The sequence below is a fragment of the Papio anubis genome, chromosome 20, assembly GCF_008728515.1.
Source record: "Papio anubis isolate 15944 chromosome 20, Panubis1.0, whole genome shotgun sequence".
In the NCBI taxonomy this organism is placed as follows: Eukaryota; Metazoa; Chordata; class Mammalia; order Primates; family Cercopithecidae; genus Papio; species Papio anubis.
The window spans coordinates 37,602,863-37,624,182 of record NC_044995.1 but is presented as its reverse complement, the minus strand read 5'-3'; the positions used below and the strand labels follow the sequence as shown (position 1 = coordinate 37,624,182).

Below are 21,320 nucleotides of genomic sequence, written 5' to 3'. Positions count from 1 at the left end.
GTGGGGGCGAGTGTGTCATAGCTGGGGAAATAGGCCCCCATGGTGTGGTGACTGCCAGGCCAGCAGGGGAGTGGGGATCTGAACCAAACCCCCAGGCAACAACACCTCCCATCCCATGGGGTGTGCCCATCTGTCAGGGGTCACCTAGTGCACCCCATGCACCATTGCAGGGGACCCTCACAGTCCTGGGAGGTAGTCCGCTTCCCACCTGCCCCCTTCTGAGGCCTAGAGAGAGGTGACATGCCTGGGGTCCCCCAGGGACTACAAGGCAGGGCTGGTTACGGTTCCCGAGTGCAGGCCACCAAGCCCCCTTGTCTCCCACTGTCGTTGGGAGTGTGCAGGAGGGGTGCCCACCTTCTCTGGCTTGACCGTGGTGCCCTCTCCCTCAGGGTGGGCCCTAGCTGCCATGGCCCAGTCTCCCTGGGCTCTGGGTGGGTGGACCTGCCCTGGGATGGCCCCGGCCCAGAGGTTTGTTTCTGAGCGTTATGTCCTGCTCCTTTTCCTCAGGCAGCCTCTGGGGTCCCCCGCTGGGGGTTCTGTGGGTAGGAAGGGTCCCCCAAGAATTGCTGGCCGGTGGCTTACTTGGTATCAGGCCTGCCTGCTTGCCATGACCCCTGTGTGATAGGATTGCACTGACCCCTGCATCGGGTGGGTCAGATCCGCGGGGGCTGCCTCCCTCCAGCCCTGCCCCTCTGCACCCCCATCGTTCATCACTGGCCTGGGGGCTCAGGGAGGGCTGGGCCGGACTCCTCCCTCAGGGACTGGCACAGGCCTGGCTCTTGGACGCAGGAAGCGCCGGGCTTTAGCGGGGTGCAGGTCGTGGGTAGGGGTGCAGTGTTTGGGCTGACTCAGTGGGAAGCCTGCCTCACAGGTGGCTACAAGGTGAGAAGTGGGTGGGGAGGAAGGTCGGGGAGGCCTCCTCAGCCCAGACTGGAGGCGCTTGCCTAAAACTTCCAAGCACCCCGATCCTTTCCACACTTTGAAAGAGGCTCTCTGCACCCATAACTCCGGAATCTGTCACCTCCCTGGTAACACAAATGCACAAGGAAAATAATCCGAAGTGTCTCTTACAGCTCTGAAGGGGAAATGGATGATCTGTCTCACGGATTCTCAAAATAGCTGGGATTTCTCCAAGCCCAGTGAACTCCCTAGGCCTGAGCTGTGAGCTGGGGCCTGCACGGCCTGCTGGCCTCTCACTCTCCTCAGGCCGCTGGCTCTGTGCAGGGCGGGGGCTGGGAGGTGTCACCATGCCTGCCCCTGGGGCTTTCCCTGTGCTGGTGCTGTTGAGGGACTGTGACCACTCAAAAACTGCTTTCAGGGCAGCCTGGCTCCCGGGGGTCAACTCCTAAACCCCCCTCAGAGAAGGTCTGTGGCACGGCTCCTGGGAGGGGGGCACAGTCCGGGCTGGTTTTATATTTAGCTGGGCTGTGGCTGTGGTTGCCACTCGGGTTACATCTGGCACAGAAGCCGGCAGTGCCAGGGCCGGCATGGGCTCCTTTCCAGCACCGCGGCAGAATTTGATCGCGCTTGCCCGGCCCAGGGCTGCTTCGCGTGGGGAGGTCGGTGGTGGGGGCTGACGGCTGGCAGCTGGGGCTGCTGGCCACCGTGGGCAGAGCCGAGCGGCAGGGCTGGTGGCAGGCGGCATGGACATGAGCTTGAACTTGGTGGCCCGGGAGGCCACCCCAGGTCTCCTCCCTGGCCTCAATGGGCTCCCCAGGCCCGCACCCCCAAAGGTGGCCAAGAAACCTAAAAAGGCTGTTCTCTTCTTCGAGGTGGAGATTCTGGATGCAAAGACAAGGGAGAAGCTGTGTTTCCTGGACAAGGTAGGACCGGAACATGGGCTGCACTGGGCCAAGGGCACTGGGTCCAGGACCCCCCTCCTTCCAGCCCAGGAGCTATCCAGTGGGGCCCTGTGGAGGGGTATGCCCTCACTTGGGGTAGGGTAGATAGCCCCGTCCCCTGGGTGTGGCGGGGAAATGGAGGCATGGGAGTCTCAGTAGACCCTGCGGGGATTTTGGTCCTGGGAGGGTGGTGGAGGAGTGAGCCTTGCCCCTGCTGAGCCTTGCCCCTGGGGGAAGGGGCTTGGGCTGTCCCTGGGGAGGAAAGAGGGCCTTTGCGCCTGGGGGAGTCATGGGTGAGGAGTAGAGAGGAGGGGCAGAGAAGCAGGCTTGCCTTCCCTTGCTTAATCTGCCACTAGCTGGGCTGGGGGCCTGCTGGCTGAGGGTAAAACTGGAGCCCCAGACCCCTGCTGTCACTGCACTGGCAGGGCCCTCGCTGCTTCTTCCCTGATTGTCCAGGCCTCTGCCTTCCAGACCCCAGCCCTTCCCCCTTCCCATAGCTGCAGCCCAACCCCAAGCCTGCCATCCCCTTCATTACCTCCCCATCCTGGGTCTGGGCTCCCCGCAGAGCTGACCTCCCTGCGCCTGTGCTTCCTCCAGGTGGAGCCCCACGCCACCATTGCGGAGATCAAGAACCTCTTCACCAAGACCCGTGAGTCCTAGGCCTGGCCACACTGCCCCTGCAGCCCCTCTGACCAGGGACCTTAGGGTGGGAGGGATCCCATCCGGCACCCCTCTCCCAGGGGCCTGCAGAGATGCCCCAGCGTGGCCTAGGCTTCTGGGGCGTGACTGGGGCAGGCGCCCCCACGTGGCACGCCGCAGGAACGCCCTTGCTAGGCTCTGGGAAGGACAAGATCCTGCTTCTGCCCGCGCTCTTCCGGCCTGTGTCCTGGAACTGCACAGGCCTGAGGCTTGGCCTCCGGGTGGGAGGAGCTGTGGAGTCCTGGGGTCCCTGCACCCTGGGAACCCTGAGAAGCTGGCACAGCGACTGGGCAGCGGACCGGCTGAGCCCTGCCAGTCTGTGGGCTGTAACCGCCCTGTTCTCCCCCAGATCCGCAATGGTACCCCGCCCGCCAGTCCCTCCGCCTGGACCCCAGTGAGTACAGCTGTCCGCTCGGCCCGCCCCCTAGGCTCCTGGGTGGCAGTGGGAGAAGGCCCGGGCAGCCCCTGAGCCCTGGCCCGCCTCTCTGCAGAGGGCAAGTCCCTGAAGGATGAGGATGTTCTACAGAAGCTGCCCGTGGGCACCACGGCCACGCTCTACTTCCGGGACCTGGGGGCCCAGATCAGCTGGGTGACGGTGAGTCCTGACCCTACCCACGGCCTCCTTTCCCATCAGCCACATTGGGTGACTCAACTTGCCTCCCTCTACCCTCAGGTCTTCCTAACAGAGTACGCGGGGCCCCTTTTTATCTACCTGCTCTTCTACTTCCGAGTGCCCTTCATCTATGGCCACAAATACGACTTCACGTCCAGTCGGCACACGGTGGTGCAGTAAGTGGGGCAGGCGGGAGGAGGGTAGGGGAAGGCAGAAGACCTGCCGGACCAGCCCCCAGCTGAGCCCGCTCCCCTCTACCAGCCTCGCCTGCATCTGCCACTCATTCCACTACGTCAAGCGTCTGCTGGAGACGCTCTTCGTGCACCGTTTCTCCCATGGCACCATGCCTTTGCGCAACATCTTCAAGGTGAGACCCCGCCCCCGCCTCACCCCTGAGCCCCGCCTTTCCGCCTCACCCCGCCCACATCGAGCCCTACCCCATAGCCCCTCCTATCTTCCACTACGCCCCCGCAGAGCCCTACCCCTAGGCCCCGCCTAACCCCCCCAGCGCCGCCCCCGCAGAGCCTCTAGGCCCTGCCCGTCCTCCCCAGCCCCGCCCCTGCAGAGCCCTGCCCCAGTTTCACCCCTAGGCCCCTCCTGTCCACCACACCCTCATAGAGCCCTGCCCTAGCCTCACCCCTTGGCCCCACCTATCCTCCCCAGCCCCGCCCCAAGGCCCCTCCTGCCCTTCCCCACCATGCTCCTAGGGTCCTATGGATGAGACAGAATCCGCCCTGCCCGTCGCTGGCCCAAGTCCCATCCCTACCCCGCTCCCTTTCAGAACTGCACCTACTACTGGGGCTTCGCTGCGTGGATGGCCTATTACATCAACCACCCTCTCTACACGCCGCCTAGTAAGTGGCCTCAGACCGTCCTTCCCTCCCCCACAGCCCCCACCCACCGGGTCCTCCCCTCATGGGCCTCCCCTCGCTGCTTCCTCTGCAGCCTACGGAGCTCAGCAGGTGAAACTGGCGCTCGCCATCTTTGTGGTAAGGAGGCTGGGTGTGGGGACGGGGTAGGGGAAATCTGGGCGATCCTAGGCTGATCCTGTTTCTCTGACAGATCTGCCAGCTCGGCAACTTCTCCATCCACATGGCCCTGCGGGACCTGCGGCCGGCTGGTGAGTGCCTGCTGGGGGCAGGGGGACAGCTGGGCTGGGTGAGGGGGTCTGACTTTCTCCTGTCTTGCCTGCCAGGGTCCAAGACCCGGAAGATCCCATACCCCACCAAGAACCCCTTCACGTGGCTCTTCCTGCTGGTGTCCTGCCCCAACTACACCTACGAGGTGAGGGGCTGCCTTACCCCTCTCTGCCCTGGGACTTGGGGTCCCATGTGGAGGGGCCAGCCCCTAGGAGGGGGCGCCTGGCTGGGCAGCTGCTTTTGCATTGGGAGCATTGGGAGGTAGAGACCGCGGCCTCCCTGCTGTGGGGGCCGGGAGGCATGTGCCGTTGGGTTTTCGCAGTATACAGCCCCACCGCCACTGGAATTGGGTTCCCATCCCTGACTCAGAAAGCAGGGGCTGGGGGACGTGGGTGACTGAGTCCAGGACAGCCACAGGGTGCGAGACTGGCGGAACAGCGGGCCTTGTCCAGCCCTGCCCACCCTCACCCTCCGCCCCTGCCCACAGGTGGGGTCCTGGATCGGTTTCGCCATCATGACGCAGTGTCTCCCAGGTGAGCCTGCCGCCCTCCCTCGGCGGGGCCCTGCCCCTCCAGGCCCCTCCTTGACGCCCGTTCTTTCCTGCAGTGGCCCTGTTCTCCCTGGTGGGCTTCACCCAGATGACCATCTGGGCCAAGGGCAAGCACCGCAGCTACCTGAAGGAGTTCCGGGACTACCCGCCCCTGCGCATGCCCATCATCCCCTTCCTGCTCTGAGCGCTCACCGCTGCTGGGGCTCAGCCCCTCACCCGGGTGGCATTCTGGGGGAGGAGTGGGGCCCGCAGCTCTCCAGCACCCGGAATAAACCCCGCCTGCCCCTGTCGGACTCGGGCTCTGTGTGTTTCTGTCCGAGGTTGGGGACCACCACATGCCCCTCGCTCTCTCCCCACCCTCGCGTTGGCGCCGTAAGAGGGGACTCTGGTGAGGGGCCTGAAGGTTTTTATTTGACTGGTCCATAGGGTGGGGGGTGCACCCCCTACGGGGCCACCTGGGGGTCCACTTTCCCGGGTCCCTGGCCTTTGGCCAACTCTGCCGCCTTCTTCTCCCGCCGCTGCTTTCGCTGGAGCAGCCTCCGCTCCCGCTCAAACTCCTTCATGCGCATCACATAGCTGAGGGAAAAGCACGAGAGGGGTTGAGAGGGGCTGTCAGTGTCGCTGGCCAGGACACGCCCTCCAAGCCCTGGGAAGTAGAGGGGCTGTCCGACGGCACTGTGGGGGAGGCCTCTGAAGAAGACAGACCCGAGTGCCTGTGGTTTAGGTCTGGGGTCTGTCCACGCAGATGATAGGGCTTCCCGCTGGAACCTGGGCTTGGCCACTCCCCTAGGTGGCTTCAGCCACCTGCCCTGTCCCCATCCAACAGGCCCCTAGAAAGCCCTCTCTGGGACTAAGGTGGGGCCCGGCTAGAAACCTCAGTGGCAGTTCAGGTCCCTGGCCTCTGGAGCCACATCCTGCCAGGGGCCAGGGCCTGGGTGGGGTGCAGGCTGTGGGTGTTGACAGGGGGCTCGGGCGAGCCGGGGGTGTGGGGTGCTTGGGTGGGCCGGGGTTGTGGAAGGCTGGGGGTGTGGGGTGCTGCGGGCCGAGGGTGTTGGCGGGCCGGTGTGGGAGTTCTCACTCGCGGTGCTCGCAGTAGTGCCAGTCGTGCTGCTCCTGCTTGCAGGCCAGGAAGTTGGGGAACCTGTCGCGCCTGCACTTGAGCAGCTGGATGAGGTAGTGGGCACAGTAGTCCCGCAGCTGGAGACTCAGCTGCGCGTCCATCATCTCCTGCTGTGTGGCCACCATCTCTGCAGGGAGTGGGCAGGGCTCAACCAGGCTGAAGGCCTCCCACTCCAATTCCAGGGATCCCCAGGGGACCCAGGCACACGGCATCAGGAAGCCACGGCTCGGGGTGTCCCCCATTAACATCCAGGTGGCAGATGGTAGTGGATGGCAGATGCCTTTGATGGACGCACTGTCCTGAAGGGGCCTCCTTTTCTAATTTGCACAAAGGCAACTCCAGACACCAAAGCCCAGATAGGAGAAGGTGGCTCCCCATCACCCTGAGGCACCTCAACATCCTGCGCTGGATCCTTGCCTCCCCTCCCGCAGGGATGCCCGTCCCCAACTCTCTACAGCCCCGCTCTCAGAATCCACCTTCTCCCAGAGTACCCCCTCAGACTCTCCACCTACACCTGCAGCTCCAGACTCCTAGCCTTTCTTGTCTGCAACCCGCCCGAGTCCCGGCTCTGCACTGGCCGGCGGCGTGGCCTCTCTCTGAGCCTCAGAACTGACCATCAGCTCATGGAAGTTACCTGAGCATCCACTGAGCTAACAGTACCTGTAAGATACTTAGGTGTGGGCTCAGAAGACAGCTGGACTAGTATCTGGGTCCCGGTGCCCCACTCACCTAGCAAACCTGACTCCGGACAAATCAACCTTCAGGAGGCTGATGGGAGCCTGAGGAACCTTGAACATTCACTCTGGAGCCTGTGCCTGGCGATCCTGCACTTGTTCCCCGCTGCCTCCCTCAGACCCAGCCTCCCTAGCCCTCCTGATGTCCACATCTTTCTTAGTCCCAGCTCCTTCCCATTTGCGCAAGTGAGAGGAGACATACTCACATCTCAATGGCAGTCATCCCAGGCTGGCTTCTCTCCCCTCTGCTTCCCAGCCGTGATTCTCTCATCCCACTCAGGCCCAGGTCCTCCTCTCCTGCCCCTTGTTCCATTCTCTGGCTTCTGCCCCACCCTCTCACTGCCCAGACAGGGGCTCTCACAGGGCCACCCAACAGCCCAGGACCCCAGCCTCCCACTTCCTTCTTTCCTGTGGCTCCTCCCACATCCCGCCTTCCCAGGTTTCCTCCCATCTCTATGGCTGCCTTGCGTTAAGCTTTGTTCTGAGAGCCGCCTTCTTTTCTTTTCTTTTGAGATGGAGTCTCACTCTGTCACCCAGGCTGGAGGGCAGTAGCAAGATCTCAGCTCACTGCAACCTCTGTCTCCCACGTTCAAGCGATTCTCCTGCCTCAGCTTCCCAAGTAGCTGGGACGCCACAGGCGTCCACCACCATGCCTGGCTAATTTTTGTATTTTTAGTAGAGATAGGGTTTCGCCATGGTAGTCAGGCTGGTCTCGAACTCGTGACCTCAGGTGATCCACCCACTTTGGCCTCCCAAAGTGCTGGGATTACAGGTGCTAGCCACCACGCCCAGTCTGAGATCCTTTTTCTCTGCTGCCACCCCTTAGGTAGATGAGCCCGATGTGGTCCCTCCACCCCACACCTCGCTTGAGCCCTAGGCCTGGGTATCACCTGCAGCCCCTGGCTGTTCCCTATCTGCACTTGGAGCTCCAGGTGGCAATCCTAGACTCCTCCCTCTTTTGTCTCAAACTTATAATCAGCTAGCAGCAAGGACTTTAGACCGCCTACTGTGTGCTTAGTGGTGGGGATACAGCACGGAACATAACACACAAGTGTCCCTGCCCTCGGAGGGAGACACAGAACAGACAGAAGACAGAGCACCACAGCGTGTCTGGCAGTGCTTAAGTATTAGGGAGACCAGCCTGGGGAGCACAGAAAGATCCCATGTCTAGAAAAAATAATAAAATTGTCTGGGCACGGTGGTGCACACAGAGAAGGCAGAGCTACTTGGGAGGATCGCTTGAACCCAGGAGTTTGAGGCTGCAGTGGGTGGTAACTGCACCACTGCACTCCAGCCTAAGCAACAGAGTGAGAGCCCATCTCTATAAACAAATAAATAAATATGGGCCGGGCGCGGTGGCTCATGCCTGTAATCCCAGCACTTTGGGAGGCTGAGGCGGGTGGATCACTTGAGGTTAGGAGTTCGAGATCAGCCTGGCCAACATGGTAAAACCCTGTCTCTACTAAAAATACAAAAATGAGCCAGGTGCGGTGGTGCGCACCTGTAATCCCAGCTACTCGGGAGGCTGACGCGGGAGAACTGCTTGAACCAGGAAGGTGGATGTTGCAGTTAGCAAAGTGACTGGCTGAAAGGGGGTGGAAAGGAGGAAAGAGAGGGCAGGGGACAGTGGTCTAGGAGGGAGGGAGTGAAGGATCCAGGAGGTAACAGAAAGGCCAGGCAGCATGAAGAGTCCACTGGAGAACCAATCGGGAGACCAGTCAGCAGGGACTGCAGGAATGTGCCACCACACCCAGCTAATTAAAAAAAAAAAAATTATAGAGACATGTCTTGCTATGTTGCCCAGGCTATTCTTGAACTTCTGGCCTCCAGCACTCCTCCTGCCTTGGCCTCCCAAAGCGTTGGGCATGAGCCATTTTGCCTAGCTTAGAGCTGTTTTTTTCTGATCTCTCCCGCATCATGTTCAGTTGCATGGGGATAGGCGCCAAGGAAGGGAAAGAGGTGAATTTATCCAGAGTAAGCGAGAGAGAAGGGCAGCAGGTTGCTAGCGTTTGCAAAGCTGATATTGGGCAAAGCAAGGTGTGTGAGGCAATGGGAGGGAGGTGGACGGACCAATGGACTGCAGGTTCAGCTGGGGCAGAAGGACTGCCTGGAGTGAGGACAGTGGAGCGATTATACCATCTCCCAACTTTCTCTCAAATCCAGGCTGCTTAGAGGTCTCTGTCTCATGCTTGTCGCCCGCTCAGCAGACAGCGGGACCTTTTGACTGACCAAACCTGACTGTGTCCCTCCTCTGTTTAGAAGTTTTGGCTCTGCCACCTCTCTTTGGTCAACCCCTACTCGTGGCCCTTCACATCTTTTTTTTCTTTTCCAGACAGAGTCTCGTTCTGTCACCCAGGCTGGAGTGTGGTGGCCCGATCTCGGCTCACTGCAACCTCTGCCTCCCGGGTTCCAGCCAATTCTCCTGCCTCAGCCTCCCAGACAGCTGGGATTACAGGCACGCACCACCACACCCGGCTAATTTTTGTATTTTTGGGAGACAGGGTTTCACCATGTTGGCCAGGCTGGTCTCGAACTCCTGACCTCAGGTGATCCACCGGCCTTGGCCTCCCAAAGTGCTGGGATTACAGGCGTGAGCCACCGTGCCCAGCCTAATTTTTATATATATATATATATTTTGAGATGGAGTCTTGCTCTGTCGCCCAGGCTGGAGTGCAGTGGTGTGATCTCAGCTCACTGCAACCTCCACCTCCTGGGTTCAAGCGATTCTCCTGCCTCAGCCTCCTGAGTAGCTGGGACTACAGGTGCGCACCACCATGCCCCCAGCTAATTTTTGTATTTTTAGTAGAGACAGGGTTTCACCATATTGGCTAGGATGGTCTTGAACCCCTGACCTCATGATCTGCCCATCTCGGCCTCCCAAAGTGCTGGGATTATAGGCATGAGCCACCGTGCCTGGCCTTAATTTTTGTATTTTTAGTAGAGACAGTGTTTCACCATGTTGGCCAGGCTGGTCTCGAACTCCTGACCTTAGGTGATCTGCCCGCCTCAGCCTCCCAAAGTGCTGGGATTACAGGCATGAGCCACCGCGCCCGGCCACCCTTCACGTCTTTGTTTCCAGCCGCTGCCTACTGGAAGCCTGCCTTGACACCACCCAGCTCTGCCTGATTCCACGATCCTTCCCACTCTGCTGTGAGTTCTCTGGAGACAGTGCCTGCATCCTTCCAGTTCCCTGCTGTATCCGCGGTTCCTAATGTGGGACGTGGCCCAGAGCTGGCTCTCGGTATGCCTGTGATATTACTACATTAAAAGCAAAAACAAACATGAACCAAAAAACCGTCCTGGGCGTAGTGGCTCACATCTGCAATCCCAGCACTTTGGGAGGCTGGGCAGAAGGATCGCTTGAGCCCAGGAGTTTGACACCAGCCTGGGCAACAGCAAGACCCCCATCTCTACAAAAAATAAAAAATCAGCCTGGCATCCTGGCACGCTCCTGTAGTCCCAGCTACTCGGGAGGTTGAGGCAGGAGGATAGCTTGAGCCCAGGAGGTCGAGGATGCAGTGAGCTGTGATTGCACCACTGCACTCAGCCTGGACAACAGAGCAAGATCCCATCTCAAAGCAAAACAAAGCACTTTGCAGGACGGTATTCGCGGCGCGAATCTTCCTTATTTTCTTGTGCATGCACCACAATTGCAGCGACATTAGGAAAGGGGTACAATGAACATGTCCCTGCCCTCCCGTGACTCCCCACGTCTCCCAAGACTCGGTCCGAGGCCGGGAGTGGTAGCTCACGCCTATAATCCCAGCACTTTGGGAGGCCGAGGCAGGCGGATCACTTGAGGTCAGGAGTTCAAGACCAGCCTGGTCAACATAGCGAAACCCCGTCTCTACTAACAATACAAAAAATTAGCCGGGCGTGGTGGTACACATCTGTAATCCCAGCTACTCGCAAGGCTGAGGCAGGAGAATCGCTTGAACCTGGGAGGTGGAGACTGCAGTGAGTCGAGATCACGCCACTGCACTCTAGCCTGAAAGAAAAAGCGAGACACTGTCTCAAAAGAAAAAAAAAAGACTCGACTGAGCTCTGCGCGCCGCACTCCTGCCCGATCCCCTACTTGTCTCACTTTTGCACCCTGGCTTTTGCTCAAGCCGTGCCCTTGGCGTGGAACGCCTCCACCCTCAGGCGGGGACACGCACGTCCTCTGGACTCCTAGTCTAGACCCAAACCCAGACACAACACCTGAGGTTAGAGCCCAGTCTTGGGGTTCCAGGGGTTCGGGGGTTCAGGCGCCCGCGCCCCACTCCCTCTGGTCGCGCCTGCGCATTGGGCCTCACCGCGCTCCTTGCGTTCGGGCAAGCCGTAGTCGGGCGGGAAAGTTGGCATCTGCAAGGGGTCGGGCTCCACCGAGGTATCGCCCAAGTAGCGCCGGACGAGGTGCGCCCCCATGGCTGCAGTCGCTGCAGGTTCCCGCAGCAGCCGAGGGTCACCTAGCTCCTACCCGGAACCACTGACCCCTCAGCTAGACACGGCTTCCGGGTCGCTTAGGCGGCTGCGGAGATCATAGAGATGAAGGACTCCAGAGGATCGCTCCGGTCCGCCTGGCGTCACCTCGCGGACAGGCGGAGGCGGGACAGGTGCTGCGTCCCCTCCCAGGATGTGGTTGGACCCGAGAGGGGACTTCCCTGAGCGTGGAAATCCATCTGGGCAAAGTAGAAGGGGAAGATGTAGGACTGAGGCCTCCCTCGACTCTATCTGGGGCTCTTCTGGTAGCCCGAGGCTAAAGCACGTATTAAAATTATTTTTCATATCATTTTCCAAAAAGTTTTTTCTTCTAAAACATTAAAATTTCTCTTAAAAAAAGGCACAATATCGGCCGGGCGCGGTGGCTCATGCCTGTAATCCCAGCACTTTGGGAGGCCGAGGTGGGCGGATCACGAGGTCAGGAGATCGAGACCATCCTGGCTAACACGGTGAAACCCCGTCTCTACTAAAAATATAAAAAATCAGCCGGGTGTGGTAGCGGCGCCTGTAGTCCCAGCTACTCAGGAGGCTGAGGCAGGAGAATGGCGTGAACCTGGGAGGCGGAGCTTGCAGTGAGCCGAGATCGCGCCACTGTACACCAGCCTGGGCGACAGAGCGAGACTCTGTCAAAAAAAAAAAAAAAAAAAAAAAAAAAAGGCACAATATCGATTATATCGTTAATGTATGTACTTTTGAATAAAGTTACTTTAATAATTTTTTTTTTTTTTTTTGGAGACACAGTACCTGTCGCCCAGACTGGAGTGTACTGGCACCATCTCCGCTCACTGCAACCTCCACCTCTTGGGCTCAAATGATTCTCCTGTCTCAGCCTCTTGAGTAGCTGGGATTACAGGCGTCAGCCACCACACCCAGCTAATTCTTGTATTTTTTTTTTTTTTGAGACGGAGTCTCGCTCTGTCGCCCAGGCTGGAGTGCAGTGGCCGGATCTCAGCTCACTGAAAGCTCCGCCTCCTGGGTTTACGCCATTCCCCTGCCTTAGCCTCCCGAGTAGCTGGGACTACAGGTGCCCACCACCTCGCCCGTCTAGTTTTTTGTATTTTTTAGTAGAGAGGGGGTTTCACCGTGTTAGCCAGGATGGTCTCGAGCTCCTGACCTCGTGATCCACCCGTCTCGGCCTCCCAAAGTGCTGGGATTACAAGCTTGAGCCACCGCGACCGGCCTAATTCTTGTATTTTTAGTAGAGACGGGGGTTTTGCCATGTTGGCCAGGCTGGTTTTGAACTCCCGACCTCAAGTGATTCTCCTGCCTTAGCCTCCCAAAATGCTGAGATTACGGGCATGAACCACCGCACCTGTCCAAGAAATATTTTGATAAATTTGATTTAAATAAAAGTTATTCATAAATACAATTATTATTATATTATTATTTTTTGAGACAGGGCCTCATTCTGTCGCCTAGACTGGAGCACAGTGGCACAATCATAGCTCACTGTAACCTTGAACTCTTGGGTTCCAGGGATCCTCCTGCCTCAGCCTCTCAAAGTGTTGGGATTATGGGCGTAAGCCACTGTGCCCGGCCAAAAACAATTATTTAAAGCTGAAATTTTAAATAAATTATATTGATTTTATATATATCCATGTAATCTTTATATAATTTTAAAATATATATTATATATAATATTAATATCTAATATATATTTTCCCCCAATCTGACAAAGCATGTATTAGGCATCTACTGTATGCTGGGTCCAGTGGTCAGACAGGCAGACATGGTTCCTGCCTTGCAAGCTTACAGTCTAATGGAACAGAAAAACAGTCTAATGGAAAAAAAAAAAATGGGCCCATGGGCCCAGGACGGTGGCTCACACCTGTAATCCCAGAGCTTTGGGAAGCTGAGATGGGAGGATCACTTGAGCTCAGGAGTTTGATACCAGCCTGGGCAATATAGGGAGACTCTGTCTCTAAAAAAAAAAAAGAAAGCCAGGTGCGGCGGTGCACGCCTGTAGTCCCAGCTACTCGGGAGGCGAGGCAGGATTGCTTGAGCCCAGGAGTTCCAGGCTGCAGTGAGCCGTGATCCCATCACTGCACTCCTGCCTAGTCAACAGAGTGAGACCCTGTCTATAAAGATTCCCAGGTGATGTGAAGTTGCTGGTCTAGTGACCAGCTTTGGGAGAATTACTCAGCTAGATCTTTATGTGTTGACATGCAGAAGTGGCTGCTGATATATTAAGTGAAAAAAGCAAGCTATGAGAATAGGCAGCTGGCAATAGAGACTTTTTCTTTCTTTCTTTCTTTTTTTTGAGACAGAGTTTCGTTCTTGTTGCCCAGGCTGGAGTGCAGTGATGCGATCTCGGCTCACTGCAATCTCCGCCTCCTGGTTTCAAGCGATTCTCCTGCCTTAGTCTCCTGAGTAGCTGGGATTACAGGTGCGTGCCATCATGGCCAGCTAATTTTTTGTATTTTTAGTGGAGACGGAGTTTCGTTATGTTGGCCAGACTGGTCTTGAACTCCTGACCTCAGGTGATCCACCCGTTTTGGCCTTCCAAAGTGCAGGAATTATAGGCGTGAACCACGTCCGGCTGAAACTTTCTCTCCAGGGTTACCTGTGTGACCTGTTCCTATCTCCAGGCCACCACATTAATTTGTGATTCTTGTGCCCTTCCAGACTCAAGGGGCAAGCATTCACATTGTGATTTCTATGAATGGTACTTCTGGAGTTGTTCAGTATACAACCTGCACAGCTGCACCTGGTACCCCTGCCCTGTTCTGGGCGTGTCTCCTTAATCTCCCTTTCTCTGTGCTTCAGCTGCTCACCCAGAGGTCAGAGCTCAAAGGGAGTCCAGAAAGGCAAATTACAGTACTAGCTCACTTTCCCTGTGTGACCTCCAGAAGTGACTTCATTTCTCGGAGATTGAGTTTACTCATCTGTAAAATGAGGTTTGTGATACCTATCTCATAATGTTCCCAGCCAGCGAGGGCACCCCTCTTGTTGGATTCCACCCCTTTCCTGGCTTTATTTTTTTATTTTTTCAAGACAGGGTCTTGCTCTATTACCCAGGCTAGAGTGCAGGGTCATGATCTCAGCTCACTGCAGCCTCTGCCTCCTGGGCTCAAGCGACCCTACTGCCTCAGCCTCCCAAGTAGCTGGGATTCCAGGTGTGCACCACTATGCCCAGCTAATATTTGTATTTTTGTAGAGATGTGGTTTTGCCATGTTGCCCAGGCTGATCTCAACCTCTTGGGCTCAAGCAAACCACCCGCCTTGGCCTCCCAAAGTGCTGGGATTGCAGGCGTGAGCCATCATGCTGGGCCTTTATTTTCCTTCTTAGCACTTAGCACCATTTAAACTGTGATCCATTTGCCTTATTTATTTTGTTTATTATTGATCTCTCCTCTCAACTCAGCTCTGTGAAGCAGGGAATTTTGTCTGTCTTGTTCACTGTCATATTACTGCACCTAGAACAGAACTGGCATGCAGCAGATGCTTAGTAAATATTTGTTGAATAGGCTGGGTGCAGTGGCTCACAACTGTAATTGCACGGCTTTGGGAGGTGGAGGCAGAAGGATCACTTGAGAACAGGACTTTGAGACCAGCCTGGGCAGTATAGGGAGACCTCTGTCTCTACAAAAAATAAAAAAATTAGCTGGGCTGGTGGCAGGCACCTGTAGTCCCAGCTACTTGGGAGGCTGAAGTGGGAGGATCGCCTGAGCCCAGGAGGTTGAGGCTGCAGTGAGCAATGATCATGCCACTGCACTCCAGCCTGGGCAACAGAGCAAGACCCTGTCTATGAAAATAAATACAAAACAATACAATAAAATAAATAATTTGTTGAATAAACACACGAATAAATAGAGAAGGTGGAAGAATCAGATGGTTGCATCAAAAGCGCTTAGTGCCTGGCATCCAGTAGGCACTCAATACGTGCTCACTATTGTTACTTTCATCCAGGTCACAGTCTAGTGCTAGAAAGCCAAACAAAGGAGGCTACTGTGACCAGTCATTTCACCAGAGGCTGAAGGGATTTAAGCCAGGCATGACTGGGGGTGGGCACCAAGGCATGTGGCCCATTCCATTCTAAGCTTCTGGGACTCAAATGGTTCAGCCTGGCCTAGCCTTACTGAGCACTGGGGAAGTGGGGAGAATGATATTGAAAGGGCCATTGTCTGGGGTGATAACTGAGATTCATTGTCTTACAGTGGAGGAAATCAAGGATGTGGACACACAAGGAGTGAGGTCAAGAGTGGAAGTTTATATTTATTTATTTACTTTTTTGAGATGGCGTCTTGCTCTGTCACCCAGGCTGGAGTGCAGTGGCACAATCTTGGTTCATTGCAACCTCCACCTCCTGGGTTCAAGTGATTCTCCTGTCTCAGCCTCCCAAGTAGCTGGGATTACAGGCGTGAGTCACCCTCCTGGACTATTTGCTTATTTTTTGAGATGGAGTCTTGCTCTGCTGCCCAGGCTGGAGTGTAATGGCAGGATCTCAGATCACTGCAACCTCTGCCTCCTGGATTCAAGTGATTCTCGTGCCTCAGCCTCCTGAGTAGTTGAGATTACAGGTGCGTACCACCACACCTGGCTAATTTTTTGTATTATTATTATGTTTTTTTGAGATGGAGTCTCACTCTGTCACCCAGGCTGGAGTGCAGTGGCACCATCTTGGCTCACTGTAATCTCCGCCTCCCGGTTCACACCATTCTCCTGCCTCAGCCTCCCGAGTAGCTGGGACTACAGGCGCCCACCACCATGCCCAGCTAATTTTTTGTATTTTCAGTAGAGATGGAGTTTCACTGTGTTAGCCAGGATGGTCTCGATCTCCTGAACTCGTGATCCGCCTGCCTCGGCCTCCCAAAGTGCTGGGATTACAGACGTGAGCCAGTGTGCCTGGCCTCATTTTTTTGTAGTTTTAGTAGAGATGATAGAGTTCACCATGTTAGCCAGGCTGGTCTTGAACTCCTGATCTTAAATGACCCACCAGCCTTGGCTTCCCAAACTGTTGGGATTACAGGCGTGAGCCACCACACCTGGCCAAGAGCGGAAGTTTAATAGGTGAAAGAATCTCTCTCTCTGCTGCGGAGAGAGAGGTCCCGAACAGGTTGCCGGTTCTGAGGTGAAATGCAGGGATTTTATAGATGCCTGGTGAGCAGGCAGTGTCTGATTTACATAGGGCTTGAAAGATTGGTTGGATCAGGTGTGCTATTTGCATAGGGCGCAAAAACTGGTTAGGACTAGGTGTGCCATTTGCATAGGGCGCAAATTTCTGGTAGTCCCCTCACCCTAATCTTTCATTATGCAGGTAGGTTCTCTGCCTGGCCTGCACCCTGTTGCCCATTTTTTGTTTTTGTTTTTGTTTGTTTGTTTGTTTGTTTTTTACTGTACACATGATAATAAAAGGGAAGATGGAGTCTCCATGTTGAACATGCCTGGCCCTCAGGTAGCCCTTTTCTATTGGCACAGCTGCTGGCATTCTCTCGTGCAAGCTTCCAGCCTGCTTACCTATGCTTGCAGCTCGATTTCTCAGGATGCTCTTTGTTTAAAAAAAAAAAAAATTTCTTGGGCTTTTTTTTTTTTTTTTACTTTTTTTGGAGCTGGAGTTTTGCTCTTGTTGCGCAGGCTGGAGTGCAATGGCGCAATCTTGGCTTGCTGCAGACTCCGCCTCCCGAGTTCAAGTGATTTTCCTGCCTCAGCCTTCCGAGTACCGGGGATTATAGGCACCCGCTACCACGCCTAGCTAATTTTTTTGTATTATTATTATTATTATTATTATTTTTAGTAGAGACGGGTTTCCGCTATGTTGGTCAAGCTCGTCTTGAACTTCTGACCTTAGAAGATCCGCCCGCCTCAGCCTCCCGAAGTGCTGGGATTACAGGCGTGAGCCACCGTGCCCGGCTTGGGCTGCTTTTTATTGAAAGGAAAGCTCTGCCAAGACTCTCTTACCCTCACTGTCTGCCTAAATAATTTCTTTCTGTGTCCTGTGTATCAATACTAGGGTGAGGGTGATTTTAGGCATCATGTGGGGGCCTCCATCACCCATGATCCGTATCCTTCCTGTTGTTTTCTTTATCAACCACCCACCAAGGAGACCTTCCTGTGTCCCTTGCCCACCACTCCCAGGGGACATGGTTTTTTTTTTTTTTTTTTTTTTAGACAGAGTCTTGCTCTGTCACCCAGGCTGCAGTGCAGTGCTGAGATCTCGGCTCATTGCAATCTTGGCTTCCTGGGTTCAAGCAATTCTCCAGCCTCAGTCCCCTGAGTAGCTGGGATTACAGGTGCCCACCACCACTCCTGGCTAATTTTTGTGTTTTTAGTAGAGATGGGATTTCACCATGTTAGGCAGACTGGTCTCGAACTCCTGACCTCAGGTGATCTTCCCGCCTTGGCCTCCCAAAGTGGTGGGATTACAGGTGTGAGCCACCGCGCCCGGCCAGGACCTGGTTTATTGGCCACAGCTCCCGCCTCCCCCGTTTCTTCCTTCCCTTGCTCTCCTGTCCCACCCCATCTGGTCTGCGCCAGAAGGGGCTGTATTTGCACTTTGTGAGCACAGCAGCCTCAGAGGGCCCATGTGGGACCTGAGGTGGGGAAGGAAATTCTGAGTAGTGTCTGCACCTTGCCACAGTCTGCTGGTTGGGAGACAAGATGCTCTGGGGGATTCAGTTTTACGGAAGCAGGAAAAACAAGGTCAGTGAGGCCTCAGCAGAAGACTCCCAGGGCAGGCACCACTTCTGCCTATGGGGCAGACAGAACACTTGTCTCTGATCCAGGCGGGAGTGCTACCGACACCCAAGGTTTGCTGCTGTGTGCACTGAAGGTGGCTGGCTGGTATTGGAGGGATGAGAGAGCCTGGAGGGGCGGGGCTTTAGGGGTGGCCTTAGACAGGGCTTAGCAGGCAGGAGGTCACTTACTCATTCAACAAACATTCATTGAGCACCTACTGAATGGCAGGCAGTAAACAAGCCAGACACAAATCCCTGCCCTCATGAAGTGGAGCTGCTAATAGGTGGAAGACAGGCAGAGAACAAGATTAGGAAGTGAGGTATGTGCAATGTGAGATATGATAAGACCGTGACAATGGTTAAGGGGAAAAATGGCAGACAGAGTGGATGAGAAGGGCTGGTCTGGAATTTTAGTTTTATTGTATCTTTTTGAGACAGGGTCTCACTTTGTTGCCCACGCCAGAGTGCAGTGGTACAATTACAGCTCATTGCAGCCTTGAGTTCCTGGGCTCCAGGGATCCTCCTACTTCAGCCTCCTGAGTAGCTGGGACTACAGGTGTGTACCAACATGCCTGGTTAATTTTTTCATTAATATCACAGTGTGTAAGCCCTGTGATTTGATAAATATTAGAGGGATATTTCATTAATTTTGTAGAGACAAGGCTTCCCTATCTTGCCCAGGTTGGTTTTTCTCCATGTTGGTCAGGCTGTTCTTGAGCTCCTGACCTCAGGTAATCCACCCGCCTCAGCCTCCCAAAGTGCTGGGATTCCAGGCGTGAGCCATGAGCTACCATGCCCAGCCTGATCCTCCTCCTTATTGCAATCCCCCATGTACATGTGATTCCTTTCTCCGGCTTTCTTTTTTTTCTTTTTCTGTTTCTACTTTTTTTTATTTTTTATTTTTTTTGGGATGGAGTCTCCTGTTGCCCAGGCTGGAGTGCAGTGGTACGATCTTGGCTCACTGCAACCTTCGCCTCCCAGGTTCAAGAGATTCTCCTGCCTCCGCCTCCCTGGTAGCTGGGATTACAAGCGCCTGCCACCATGCCCAGCTCATTTTTGTATTTTTAGTAGGGACAGGGCTTCACCATGTTGGCCAGGCCAGTCTCGAACTCCTGACCTCAGGTGATCCCCTGGCTTCGGCCTCCCAAAGTGCTGGGATTACAGGCATGAGCCACTGTACCTGGCCATCTATTTCTTTTTCTTTTCTTGTTTTTAGAGATGCGGTCTCACTATGTTGCCCAGGCTGGAGTGTAGTGGCTGTTCACAGTCTGACCATAATGCACTGCAGCCTCAAACTCCTAGGCTTAAGGACTCCTCCCATCTCAGCCTCCTGAGTAGCTGGGACTGGAGGCTCATGCCACTGCACCTGTGTTTTCCTTCTTTTTCTATTTATGACTATCTAACATAACTTCTAAGATAGTTGAGTTATTTATTTTATTCACTCTCTTTCTCCCTGTTGCTGCTCCTATGGGTAAAATTTTTTGTTGTTGTTCACCAATGTATTTCTGGTTCTTATGTGTTAGAGCCTAACACAGAGTAGGTGGTCAGTACTTATCTGTTGAATCGATGAATGAACAAATGAATCCGTTTGACGTATCAGGAGACCAATGCTCAGAGATGTTGTTCTACACCCCCAAGGTCACACAGCAAGAATGGGCCTGAGCTGGAAGCAGCCTGGGCTCATAGCCTTGTTATTTCAGTTAATGGGGCTGGATTCCAACATCTGTTCCTGAATACCTACTGTGTGCCAGGTCCCGAGGAATGGTATGGGCCATGCAGCTTGTAGCTATCATCCCTGTACCATGAGACCACCGAACCTTTATTGTAGGAAGGTCCCCTCACTTCTAAGAGTGCCTTTTTTTTTTTTTTTTTTTTTTTTGGGAGACAGAGTTTTGCTCTGTTGCCCAGGCTGGAGTGCAGTGGTGTGATCATGGCTCACTGCAGCCTCAATCTCCTGGACTCAAGCAATCCTCCCACCTCAGCCTCCCAAGTAGCTCGATCTACGGGTGTGCACCACCATGCCCAGCTAATTAAAATTTTTTTTTATTTGAGAGAAGTCTTGTTCTTGTCCCCCAGGCTTGAGTGCAATAGCTCGATCTCGGCTCACTGTAACCTCCGCCTCCCGGGTTCAAATGATTCTCCTGCCTCTGCCTCCCAAGTAGCTGGGATTAAGGCACCTGCCACCACACCCGGCTAATTTTTGTATTTTTTAGTAGAGACGGGGTTTCACTATGTTGGCCAGGCTGATCTTGAACTCCTGACCTCAGGTGATAGGCCTGCCTCGGCCTCCCAAAATGCTGGGATTACAGGCATGAGCCACCGTGCCCGGCCTAAAAAATTTTCTTTTTTGTGTAGTTGGGGTCTCACTTTGTTGCCCAGGATGGTCTCAAGTTCCTGGCCTCAAGAGATCCTCCTGCCTCGGCCTGCCAAAGTGCTGGGATTATAAGCGTGAGCCCAAAAAGTGCTCTTGATGGGCAGATACACCGTCAGTCCTTTTGACCTATTTACCTGTCCCTCCCCCTGTTACTTTTCCCCTTCTCCTATCCTCCTATGTCTGTTTGGATCTGCTCCCCACCGCCATCCATCTGGAGTCTGATTAGCCCTGTGTGTGCTTAGCAGATGTTGGCTGAACAGACGGGCTCTTTCTTCCTTCTCAGACAGGCCTCCATTTTCCCATCTCTAGAATGGGTACAGTCATATTTGCCCTCCTACAGGTTGGGAAGGCTCTATGACATCAGGCCATGTAACAGGGGAAAGCCCAGCCGCTACAGTCAGCTTTCAATGGAAAGGGAGGTTAATCTGCTGCCGCCTTCCTACCTCAATTAAGACCGGGGCTACCCCATTGCCCATGTGCGGTGCGGGGGAAGGTTTTTCTATTTGTGGACCCTCACTTGCTTATAGTGAGCCTTTTAGGTGAGAAATACATTCTGTTTTGTTTGAGACACTCTTGTTCTGAGTCTCAGTTATGGAAACCCAACCTAATGCTCTCCATGGGCCTGATGAATGTTGCTTGTTGTTGAAGCCAATTTGAGTTGCATTTCCTCTTACTTTTAGTAAAAACCCCTACAAAGGGAAATTGGGGTCTTGTCTCTTGGGGTACATATTAGTTTCCTATAGTGACTCTAAAAAATTTCCCATACATTGAGTGACTCACAACAACGGAAATGGATTATTATTATTATTATTATTTTGAGATAGAGTCTTGCTCTTTGGCCCAGGCTAGAATGCAGTGGCAAGATCTTGCCTCACTGTAGCCTCCGCCTCCCGGGTTCAAGCAATTCTCCTGCCTCAGCCACCCGAGTAGCTGGGATTACAGGTGCCGGCTGGGATTACAGTTGCCCACCATCACGCCCAGCTATTCTTTTTTTTTTTTTTTGTATTTTTAGTAGCGATGGGGTTTCACCAGGTTGGCCAGGCTGGTTTCGAATGCCTGACTCAAGTGATCCACCGTTTCAGCCTCCTAAAGTG

The 21,320-nt window shown here is 54.6% G+C and overlaps 2 protein-coding genes across 3 annotated transcripts in view; one reads left to right on the top strand and one right to left on the bottom strand.

Annotated features, from left to right (window-relative positions):
• Nucleotides 1-5,135, top strand: part of TECR (trans-2,3-enoyl-CoA reductase) — a 36,302-nt gene extending 31,167 nt beyond the window's left edge. Inside the window, exons 2-13 of one of the 2 annotated variants that reach the window (XM_003915051.4) lie at nucleotides 1,773-1,823; nucleotides 2,439-2,490; nucleotides 2,890-2,934; nucleotides 3,032-3,135; nucleotides 3,214-3,329; nucleotides 3,415-3,520; nucleotides 3,935-4,007; nucleotides 4,099-4,142; nucleotides 4,216-4,273; nucleotides 4,349-4,437; nucleotides 4,780-4,825; nucleotides 4,899-5,135. In XM_003915051.4, coding sequence (XP_003915100.2) covers nucleotides 1,773-1,823; nucleotides 2,439-2,490; nucleotides 2,890-2,934; nucleotides 3,032-3,135; nucleotides 3,214-3,329; nucleotides 3,415-3,520; nucleotides 3,935-4,007; nucleotides 4,099-4,142; nucleotides 4,216-4,273; nucleotides 4,349-4,437; nucleotides 4,780-4,825; nucleotides 4,899-5,026 — 912 coding nt within the window. In that variant the 3' untranslated portion in view covers nucleotides 5,027-5,135. Of the gene's footprint in view, nucleotides 1-1,772; nucleotides 1,824-2,438; nucleotides 2,491-2,889; nucleotides 2,935-3,031; nucleotides 3,136-3,213; nucleotides 3,330-3,414; nucleotides 3,521-3,934; nucleotides 4,008-4,098; nucleotides 4,143-4,215; nucleotides 4,438-4,779; nucleotides 4,826-4,898 lie in introns of both variants that reach the window. The other variant, XM_009193717.3, reaches the window with a different exon arrangement.
• A 96-nt stretch (nucleotides 5,136-5,231) lies between these two features.
• NDUFB7 (NADH:ubiquinone oxidoreductase subunit B7) lies at nucleotides 5,232-11,205 on the bottom strand. Its single transcript, XM_003915050.5, has 3 exons — nucleotides 10,992-11,205; nucleotides 5,921-6,089; nucleotides 5,232-5,418 (listed from the first exon to the last, which is right to left on the bottom strand). Exons 1-3 carry the CDS (start codon nucleotides 11,101-11,103, stop codon nucleotides 5,286-5,288), a joined length of 414 nt encoding a protein of 137 aa, XP_003915099.2. The 5' UTR covers nucleotides 11,104-11,205; the 3' UTR covers nucleotides 5,232-5,285.
• Between the last annotated feature and the right edge of the window lie 10,115 nt (nucleotides 11,206-21,320).

Excerpts from the sequence above, each read along its gene's own strand:
- NDUFB7 (XM_003915050.5), bottom strand. The coding sequence starts at position 11,103 with ATGGGGGCGCACCTCGTCCGGCGCTACTTGGGCGATACCTCGGTGGAG. Across the intron at positions 6,090-10,991 it reads GCCCGAACGCAAGGAGCGCG|AGATGGTGGCCACACAGCAG; the intron begins GTGAGGCCCAAT and ends CACTCCCTGCAG. Across the intron at positions 5,419-5,920 it reads CACTACTGCGAGCACCGCGA|CTATGTGATGCGCATGAAGG; the intron begins GTGAGAACTCCC and ends CTTTTCCCTCAG.